Source organism: Manduca sexta, chromosome 12, assembly GCF_014839805.1.
Source record: "Manduca sexta isolate Smith_Timp_Sample1 chromosome 12, JHU_Msex_v1.0, whole genome shotgun sequence".
NCBI lineage: Eukaryota > Metazoa > Arthropoda > Insecta > Lepidoptera > Sphingidae > Manduca > Manduca sexta.
In genome coordinates this window covers 12,985,873-12,997,055 of record NC_051126.1, presented here as the reverse complement: position 1 = coordinate 12,997,055, position 11,183 = coordinate 12,985,873, and the positions used below count along the sequence as shown (strand labels likewise).

General features: G+C 39.0%; 1 protein-coding gene across 1 annotated transcript; it reads right to left on the bottom strand.

The window, feature by feature from the left end:
* Positions 1-1,455: 1,455 nt before the first annotated feature.
* LOC115452351 (chaoptin) lies at positions 1,456-9,857 on the bottom strand. The gene is made up of 5 exons (XM_030180854.2): positions 9,686-9,857; positions 8,011-8,155; positions 6,893-7,003; positions 3,830-6,819; positions 1,456-3,034 (listed from the first exon to the last, which is right to left on the bottom strand). The coding sequence occupies exons 1-5, from the start codon at positions 9,855-9,857 to the stop codon at positions 2,751-2,753; spliced, it is 3,702 nt and encodes a 1,233-aa protein (XP_030036714.1). The 3' UTR covers positions 1,456-2,750.
* Positions 9,858-11,183: the final 1,326 nt, after the last annotated feature.

Here is an 11,183-nt window from a genome sequence, read left to right as displayed (position 1 = left end):
AACATTTAGATATTTTTATATTTTTTCCAATCACGATTTTTCATTTATTCTCTGAACAATACGAAATACGCCATAACAATTTTACATAAAAATCATTTTATAAAAATGCTGTCTCTGTAGCAGAGAAATACATTTGATACTCTTTTACAATTCGCTGCAATATCCGTGACATGAATAATTATTCTGTTCAATATCAACCGATTGTTTTGAATTCGCAGACTGCGTTTGTTAGTTGTAACTTGCAACAGTTGTAATTTTTTGTCAATTTTCACGATTATTAGTGTTGATTGTAAGAAATGGCCGATGAGAACTGGGGCCTTATTCTCTATCCCGCACGTTATTTTAACAGTGCGTAACAAGCACGTAACACAACGCATCATGTTGAGGACTATAGAAATTTGGCTTACAGAATACCATTCCACGCACATTTCTCGAAGATAACATGACACGGCCGCGTTACGTGTTTACACTATCATACAGAATAAGGGCCCTGTCTGGCGAAAATATTTCTTATATTTACAGTGGCGTGTTACCTGGAAATTTCAGATCATAAGGCCCAGACTACACTAACTTAAGTCTATTTTTTGTAAACTTACCATGTAAGCGTCAAGTTGGAAATTCACCCACTGTAATGACTGTCATATATATAGTAAGATTAACATTATAAAAAAAAGCGACGATAGCCTAGTTGGGTGTGGAACGGACTGCTGAGACGAATGTCCGCAGGTTCATAACCCAGGGGCACACACCTCTAACTTTTCTAAAATTATGTGTATATTCTTTATGAATTATCACTTACTCTTATGTTGAAAAACATCGTAAGGAAACCAGTATACATGAGGAGTTTTCTACAGGAATTTTGAGTGTGTGTGAAGTCAACCAATCTACGCTAGGCTAACCTGGTGGATTATGTCTAATCCCTCTTAGTAGTAGAGGAGGCTCGTGCCCAGCAGTGGGACAGTATATAATACAGGGCTGATGTTATAGATACTAACACAAAGCTGTTTACGGCTGAAATCAGCATTGTGTGGACCCAGCTTAAGCCGTGTGGTCCGATACTCCTTCATTCCTTTTCCTAAAGCAACGCAATGATGATTTTACGATGTTATTGGTGTTCATGACCGATGTTGATACTTACTGTCAAAAGTGTGAAACCTCTGCGCACGGTAACCATGGCCAGTAAAAATAGTTGGCTGATAGAAGAAAATAATAATTATGTTTAAATATGGAACACATTCTTTTATAAATCAAATATCGCCAAAACAGTATATTATAGTGATTGTTATTTATTCTAGTCACCACAGTAGTACCGTGATAGCAATACAACTATTCCACTAAGCTAGTTATTAAGGTCCTGGAATTGGTTTATAAATAAAAGTATTATATCTTTGGAAAAATATTTACTTTTGTACATATTTACAATAGTGAATTAAAAAATTATGAATAACTTTGGACACAGCATCGTCGGGTACAGTAAAAATATGGCGTATAGATCATTTTGGTGGGGGGAAACCGTATTTTCCAAGTGAGAAACCTATATAGGCCTACGGAACTAAAATTTGTGTTGATAAGCTTTGGTAAGTCCTTAGTTTTGAATTTTTCGACTAAATCCTGTTTTAATATCTTTTTTTTAATGCCTAAGAAGGCAAACGAGCAAGCGGTCACAATGATGGTAAGCAGCATCCTTGCCTATGGATGTTACAACGCCAGAGGTACAGCCAAAATGCCTACCGTTTTTGCCGCTATGAGTAGCGAAACTCCCTTTATGCCTTTTGCACACAGACGCGGCGAACCACGATAGCTCAACAGCGGTAAATCTGTCATAGATTAAGAAAATTATAGCGTGTGGTGCATGCAGTATAACATCACGTACAAATGGCGGGATAGTACTTTAGTTAGTGGGTTTTGTTTCGCTTCTCATAGCTAATTTCACGTAATTATAAAAATAATATGCGCATAAAATTAATCGTATAATAAACTTTTTAGTCAACATTATTTTGTCAGTTTTATCGTTAACCGTCATTTTCAATAATCCAATCGCTTTTACGATCTATCGCAAAATGAACCAATCAGAACAAAGTATTTTTGACATGTTTACAAATGAGTTATTTTGATTGGTTCATTCTTGGGATCGGATTAAAGATTGAGATTGGGATCGTTTATTGAAAATACTAATTAGAAATGTTTTAAGACTCTGAAACAATATGAATTTCTTAGTTTAATGGAAATAAACTTTTAATTGTATACAAACGTACAGTCACTTAAGCTAACTAGATTTAAAACTTTAAATACGTATACAATTTTGTGCTGTTCCCATTTATTTCACAAAAATAATAAAAAAGGATTTAATTTACTTACCAAATTTAAACTTAACATGTATAGCTATTTGAAATTTTGAATTTCTTCGGCTGTTTTGGCTAATTGTACGCAATATTATCCAGGAGCCTTATTCTCTATCCCACACGTTATTTTGACAATGCGCAACAAGCACTCAACGCACCGCGTCACGTTTAAGACAATAGAAATTGGCATACAGAATACCATTCCACCCAAATTTCACGAAGATAACATGACACGGTCGCTGAACGTGTTTATTGTCATACAGAATAAGGTCCAAATTAAGGACTTACCCGCTGCCAACACGTGCTTACGTTACAATCACAGACATCTACTTAAATTATCACCTCCAAGTCACTTAACTATGCACAAATCACGTCTACTCGTGTAAAAGTCTACTATTACTCTGGACATCATCTGAGCAGGAGGATCCAGGCTGCGGCGGCTATCGTGTACAGTTGGGTGTAGTTGGGCTGAGCGTCGCTGGAGAGTGCGCTGGCATGGCACTCCGCCTCGTCCGTCCTCAGTTGGAGTAGTTGGGCAGGCCTGCCGTGTTGGTCGAGGCAGGTGGCGCCGTGGACTGCGCGCTGCAGCTCGCCTCCAGGCTCGTTTTCCTGCAGCCATCGACGGAGCCACGCCCCGAGCCAGGCAAGTTCGCAGTCGCAGCGTAGCGGGTTCCCGGTGAGGATTAACCCTCCTGGTAGCAAGGTTATAAATGAGAACCACTTAAAAACACGGTAGACTATGAGAGATTTCCGTTTTGTCAAATTTGTTGGTGTTATAATTGTAATCAAAAATTGAGATAAATTTGTAGTAATGTTTGTCCTTATTTGTTAAGATATTGCATGGTTATTATCATCATCCCTTTTTCTTTGGTTTTTAATAGCATTTGGATTACCAAAAACAAAGGTTTGATGCTTAAATGTACCCACGGGGCTCACTTTCGGTAAGTTAAGACTCCAAATTAATTACTGAAAGGCGAAAGCTTACAAGTTGAAACGAACTCGTAAAAAATTCACAACCAGCGTCGGTAACGAACGCAGGAACTATATAAAAATATTTTAATTCAACCAGTAACTATATTCAGGAAGAGGGGCTTAATATTGTCCGCCGTGAAGAAGTTTGGAGAAGGGCGGCAGCGGGACAATAAGTGGGACGAAGTACTAAGCAAAATGTCAGCGAGCAAGACTTGTTAATTTAGCTCTCCTGGAAAAGTTTCGAGTGGTGTATTAAGAATTAAAACTCATTACGAAGAGTTGCCCGGCTTATTCTGTGTGGCGAGAGGCTCGGTAAATTTTAATAAAATACTGGCATTTGCTGCCCACAGTTCACCCGTCCGACTGTGAATTTTTAATAAAGTATCTAACTAATTTTTGCTATATCGTCATGTCGCGCTAATTGCAACTCTGAAATTATAACCCGAGGAACTGAATTAAGTTGAATTTAAATTAAAAATACATAATATTCGTTCGTCTTTGTGAGGTAGACATACCTGCGAGTAATTTTGTCGCAACATGGCTCCAGCTTGTAAAGTTGGGGTAGAATATGGCAGGGTTTAGCGTCGTCAGTTTGTTGTAGCTGATGTCGACTCCCAGCTGCGGCACTCGCCCAAGATGCTTCATAAACGCTGTCGGCAGCCTCGTTAGCGACGTTGCGGTTATCCTTATGAACAGCTCTTGACTGCTCTGAAAGGGCTCGAATGCGTCGTCCAGGATTTTTTGCAGGTTCACGCCCCTGATTTCCAAGTAGCGGATGTTGGTGGCGTCTATTCCGTGCAACTGTTTGTTCATGACCTCGTCGGTCCATTGTATCACTAGCTTGTACAAGGAAGGTAAGGATGAGGTGATGTTGGCGATGCGGAATGTCGAGTGGTTTATAGTTGACCATGTCTGGATATGCAGCGATCTCAGGGAGATTAAGGGACGGAATGAATCCTGATCAATTATATTTACATTTTTCAAACCGACTAAATTCAAATGAGACAAATTACTTAACCATTTAAAACTATTTGGCGTTATTCTTATAATAGGATTGTGAGAAATGTCGAGCGTGTTTAATTTGTTCAAAGGAACCCACATTTTTGGCACGAGAGAGGTGAGACGGTTATTTCCTAAATCTAAATGGCGCAGATTAACCAAACGCTTAACATCAGTCTCTTTAAAACTGTTAATGAAATTTGAGGATAAATTGAGATAAGTTAAGTTTGTGAGGGACAGATAAGGCACCGACTTTAACGTTACGTTTGCGAGATTCAAATGCCTCAAGTTGAGGAGATTATGAAACAGCTCCTTGTAGTTAGCCTTTATGAAGTTAAAGCTGAGGTCAAGCTTACGCAGCCCGCCTAAACTCGAAAACGTGTTATCCGGAAGTACTGTCAACAGATTACTAGCTAGATTTAAACTGGATAGAAACTGCGTGTTACGGAATATATTACTGTCTAGGTACTCTATGTGGTTGTTAGACAAATCTAGGTACCTCAGAGTGAAACCTATTTGCGAGAGAGCCGTGACCGGGAATAAAGATATGTCGTTGTACCCTAAATCCAAATGTTCTATGATCGTGTTTTTGAATACGTCTCTCGGAAGTAGCCTCAGAACGTTATGGTCCAGTTTCAAATACCTTAGTTTGTTTAAATTGTAGAATTGTTCCACAGATAGTTGCGATATCGTATTAAAAGACAAGTCCAAAATTTGCAAAGATAAAAGACTCAAAAAAGATTTTCTCTTAACGAGGTTTATATTGTTTTTATGTACGTCTAATATTTGTAAGGAGGTCGCGTCCCCGAACGCCTCGTTAGATATCTGAGTGATCTTGTTGTAAGACAAAATTATTTGCCGTATCGTGGATTCTACTGCTATAAAGAAATTACTTGGCACTTCGGTAAGGGAATTGTGGGAGCCATCAAATATGTTAACGGCCAAAGGAGACCCGACTTCAATGTACTTCAAACTATTTCTACTCACGTTCAACGTAAAGGTCACGTCCGCCTGGGACACATTGTAAAACGAACTCAACGACAAGCTTGTTAGATTATTACCTTGAAGTTCTAATATTTCTAATTTTGGTAAATTTGCGAATGTCTCAACTTCCATGAAATCGATTATGTTCCCCGCTGCAGATAAATATCTCAAGTTCGGTAAGTTGGTGAAGCTATGCTTAGTTAAGTTGCTGATCCTGTTGTAAGATAAATCTAAGTTCCGCAACTCCGTTATATGAGCAAACGTGCCGCTTTGTATCGAGTTGAGAAAATTATACGCCATCCTTATGTTGCTTAGCGACAGCGACACGTTCCGATTGTCGTTGTCGACAACTATGTCCACTATCCTGTTGTAGTCTAAATTTAGATACTTCAGATGCGGGAAGGCCGCCATGTCAGACAATTTGAGTATATGAAAATCATTGTTGTCAAACGACAGCCAGCTCAAATTCTCCAAACCATTCTCAATTTCGAAGGGGAAGTGACCACTGAACAGCGTCGAAGACGACTCCAAAACATGCAACGAGCCGGTCACGTTCGAGAAGGATTGCGGGTGCACGTAGTACAGGTCGTTAAAGCTCAGATTTATCTCCTTCACGGGCATATTTGCCGGGAAAACATTGTTGTATATCTGTGCAATTCTATTACCCCTCAAGTTAATAGTGCCCAGCGAGGTGGACCAGTCGTAAAATTCGCTGGGGAGCAAAGTTGATATTCTGTTGTAGCTCAAGTCGAGATATCGAATGGATCCCGGCTCAAGCGTTTGCAGCGCGGACGGTATAACAGTAAGAAAGTTGCCCGCCAGCGAGAGCGTCTGTATACGGGTCGGTAGTTGGGGCGAGTCCTCCAGACGGTTGTAAGCTAAAGATAAATGCCGCAGCCGCGCGACCTGAGCCAGGCTGTCCGGCAAGTGAAACAATATATTGTGCTCCAATTCCAGATGTTCTAGCGAATTTTTCAACGACAAAAATAGATCCCGACTGACGGAGGTAAGCTTGTTGTACGATACAGATAATCTTTCGATTCGATTGCTCGCTAAAAGTGATCTTCTTATCGTAGTTAATTCGTTCGCATCTAAAATAATTTGTCTTACTTGGAGATCCTGCCGCGAAAGTACCTCGGAGGAATCATTTATTTTATTGTTACTTAAGTCTATCTTCTCCAACTTTTTACTTCTGTTGTTGGGACACGAGTTATTATCTAACGATACGAAATTGTGTCGTAAATGTATAGATTGTAATCTTGGGAGATTTACTAGTAAATTACATGGTAATTCGTGTAAAAAATTATTGGATAACTTAAGGAAGGTTAATGAAGGAGGTAAAGAGTCAGATGCTATGGATCTGAGGTGGTTTCCTTCTAAGTCCAGTTGTAGGAGATGGTGTAATGAAGTGAGGGCTTGTGATCGGAGCTGCGTGATTTGATTACTGGCCAGCACGAGGCTTGTGAGAGAATCTTCGAGATGATGCCACTTAATATCGCTCCCGACGTAAACAATGTTGTTGCTAAAACAAATATCAGTAAATCAACGAAATGTATAGCTAAATTTTCAAGGAGAATATAAAAACTCGTACTCACTTCTGAAGATTGAGCCAGTTTAAAACTTTGAGATCCTTTAAGCCCTGTTGTGGTATATCAGTGAATTCGTTGAAGCCGAGGTCCAAAGACGCTAGCGTGTTTGCCATTGAACTGCGGAGAAAATGTTTTATAAAATATATTTATAAAGGCGTTCTTTTGTAAACCTATTGTTGAAAGATAAATATTGTACTGAATTTAGTGACTGCATATATTTTATCCATTTGAAATTGTAATATTAATATTGGAATAGAATTTTCATTTGAATTGTTTTAAAGCCACTCTCACAATATTGTATAGATTTGATTACATTATTTAATATCTTGGTCTACGTTTCACAATATCTGAAATCTTAAAACTGGAAGAACATTTAGTTATATCAATGCTCAATTATTGCGTTAAATCATTTATATTTATCAAATGCCAAAACTATTGACAAATTATCGCGATAAAATGCCTACATTACATTACATTGTTTAATAATACGATACTTAATGCCACAAAACCCAAGTGTGACCTCAATATTTTAGATATTAATGTGTTTAGTTCTGTGAGTTGCAGACCGAAAAGTAAAATTTAAACCGAAAATTTAACTTAGCTCGCGTAGTAGAGGTTTTTCGTACTAGTTATGCTCAAACCGAAAAATAAGCGAACCAAGCTATTTTATTAATATATATCCTATTGTTATTTTGTCAGCCATGTGAGATGAGGTTAACTAATGCTTTTCGGTCCGCATCTAAGTATAATAATATAATAATATCAGCCCTGTATTATATACTTGCCCACTGTTGAGCACGGGCCTCCTCTACTACTGAGAGGGATTAGGCCTTAGTCCACCACGCTGGCCTAGTGCGGGTTGGTAGACTTCACACACCTTCGAAATTCCTATAAAGAACTTCTCAGATGTGCAGGTTTCCTCACGATGTTTTCCTTTACCGTTAAAGCGAACGATAAATTCATAAAGAATACACACATGATTTTTTAGAAAAGTCAGAGGTGTGTGCCCTTGGGATTTGAACCTGCGGACATTCGTCTCAGCAGTCCGTTCCACACCCAACTAGGCTACCGCTGCATCTAAGTGTGCCACTAAAATAATTATATCTAAAGAAAAAAGGGTTTACCTCAAGGCGTTTTGTTCTATGTGGTGCAATTTGTTATCTACTAAGACTAGTGTTTGCAGCCGGAGTCCGTCAAGCGCGCTCTCCGAAAGAACCTCTAAGTTGGACATGCTTATGTCAAGGTGGTGTAATTCTATCCGCGGCCATTCTGAAACAAACCGGGCTTTTAGTGCTGTTGTTATGAAACACTATGTGGTCGAAATTTAAAGTAAAATGGACTTTAAAATAATAAATTGGTGTATTTAAAGTCACTTAAAAGTAACATAGTCTTCACACAAATAGATATAAGGCTACTAATCTCCAACCTTAGTGGTTGAAACTAACAGTTGTTAATTTTTTATATGGACACAGCAAATTATCCCATTGCACCTGATATTAAGGAGAGCAGGATCGAAATAGAATATTAACTGACTAGAGATGATTATCCCTCGCCAGTCGACACAATTATGCCGGCCTGTACATTAAACGAAGCATTTGTTACAGAGTAAAGTTTGGCTCCACGGCTTCTTAAATACCAATAGCTACAAGGGCGAAGTATAACTAAGAAAATGAGAAATCATTCGCAGGCATATAACTTTAACCATATTTGATTTAGTTTCGAAGTATTGATGCTCTTTGGCTATATTAAGTACCTGCTTCATCATTCGTAAGTATTTTAAATATTACGTACAATATTCGATATAGTATTATATAGATCAGTGGTGAAGGGTTCATATAACCAGATTCCTGCAGGCTTCTCTTAATGTAGAATTTAATTGTTATTAGAAAGATTTGTAGACCACATTCACGCATATTAGTATCTATATATTGTGTCGGGTTCTCTTTCAGAAAATGGCATCTTTCACCACTACGATGTATAATAATAAATAATAATATCAGCCCTGTATTATATACTTGCCCACTGCTGAGCACGGGCCTCCTCTACTACTGAGAGGGATTAGGCCTTAGTCTACCACGCTGGCCTAGTGCGAATTGGTAGACTTCACACACCTTCGAAATTCCTATAGAGAACTTCTCAGATGTGCAGGTTTCCTCACGATGTTTTCTTCACCGTTTAAAGCGAACGATAAATTCACAAAGAATACACACTTGATTTTAGAAAAGTCAGAGGTGTGTGCCCTTGGGATTTGAACTTGCGGACAATCGTCTTGGCAGTCCGTTCCATACCCAACTAGGCTATCGCCGCCGCCGCCACTACGATGTATTAGTATAATAATGTAGTTTAACCAATCACAACCACCTCTATGATATAAAATATAATACACAGTTTCCATTAAGTCCAAATTCATTTGTCACCGAAGCCGTACCAACGTGACATTCTCACATATTTTTATAGGCGTGTTAATGTCACGGGCGTTATTAACACGTTCTGAGCTCATGTCGTGCACGGCTACAATAAAATGATTTTAGTTCCATTTTGCGGTATTTGAAAGCCCCGTTAATATGTGGTATGTCGCGGAATGATCTAGATACGCTCTGATATAAAGTGGGGTGAATTATTTGCGTTATATTTTAAGTATGTATGTCACGATCTGGTAATATTTGAGTATAGATTTACCCCCTTATTCATAGAAGTTATTTATCTAAGGACGGGGCATTGCTGTGATAACAAGTATGTGGTTTCATTTAGTAACGCAATGTGAAAACGACCCTGTATATCGATGTTATTATTATTCACCTGGGAACCTATGCAGCGGCACAGCAATGCAGGACATGTGCTGCGCGCGGCAGGAGCACAGCGGGCTGCCGGCGCATGGCTCGAGCCGCTGCGGCGCCGAGCCGACCAGCAGCCACGCCACCACCGCCACCCGCCGCAGCGCACTCCGCGCTATCTCATCGCCGAACACCATCACTGGATAAAACAACATCAAACATAAAGCCCGGCGTCCACTTAAGTCAGGATGCTGGTGGTATATGGTTTATATTTGCCCGAATAACGACCACCGTACACAAGATGTTAGATATTAGGCTAATATGCTCAGAATTAACTCGAAGTCTGAAATTCGTGTCCGAAATTTCGATAGTTTTACCCCCTATTACAGCATTGAATTCGAAACACAGGAAATTAAAATGGGTGTCCTGGTTGCACCTCTGCCTAACTGTTAAGGGATTAAGGCGTAATGTATTTTTGTTTGTCGACTTAAGCACAATAGAAACGTACTAAGTTGAATGACGTTTATCTTGTAAGTGCGGTGATGGGATCAGCCGCGTCTCAGCGCGTTCACAATGAACGTAGTTTCATACTTAAGAGGCCTTATTCTCTATCCCCCTTATACACAGACGTTTTTTATCTAAGGACGGAGCATTGCTATGATAACAAGTCTGTTTCTCAGTGCTGACGGCATGGCAGTCTTGATAGTGCGTAGACATTGGGCCGTTGTGATTGGCTAATATTGAGATACAATTTGTTCGCAAATAAACCTGAATCAAGCTGTCATATAAACAAAGCTGAGAAACAGACTTGTCATCACAGCAATGCCCCGTCCTTCGATACAAAACGTCTATGAATAAGGGGTTATGAGTATAAACTCGTAACGCGGCCGTGTAACGTTATCTTCATGAAATTATCGTGGAATGGTATTCTGTATGCTAATTTTTAACGTCTTAAACGCGACGCGGTGCGTTACGTGCTTCTTGCCACAGTCAAAATAACCTGTCGCATAGGCCTCGGAGGCCTTTTACGATTAGCAATCGTTTTCCTATTCTTTTATCTTTCTACAGTATTTTTCTTATCTATTCATTCGCTTTGTCTATGTGAATTATTGCTTAGCATATGTTATTCCCGAACATATATACGTTTTCTGTTAGTGTTAAGGATTGCAAACAGGTATCTTGTATACGATCCCAGGTGAAGTAGACTCGATTCTATTAGAGACAAGTAAAAATAAAAATTAAATTTCAAATATCAAATGCTCAATGCCGTTAAATCGCGTTTACTTCATTGAAACTTATAAAGCATAAGTAAGGCCGCGATTAGCGCGATTTTAAATTAGACCTCTAGCAATACATCGGTATAAATTGCATTCAATTCCATGCGGAAGTTTTTGCTTGATGCGTGTACAAACATAAAGACGTACAAAAATATAAAAACTGTTGTTTTTATTTCTGTCGTTCCAATTAAGCCTGCCATATAAGTTTTGCGTTAATATCTATAACGTACAGACATCGGCCTGTTA

Bases quoted from the DNA above. Each gene is read 5' to 3' on its own strand.
- LOC115452351 (XM_030180854.2), bottom strand. From the start codon at position 9,857: ATGGTGTTCGGCGATGAGATAGCGCGGAGTGCGCTGCGGCGGGTGGCG. The intron at 8,156-9,685 runs GTGAATAATAAT...GGTTTGTTTCAG, and splicing joins GCCGCTGCATAGGTTCCCAG to AATGGCCGCGGATAGAATTA. The intron at 6,820-6,892 runs GTGAGTACGAGT...TATTTGTTTTAG, and splicing joins AACTGGCTCAATCTTCAGAA to CAACAACATTGTTTACGTCG.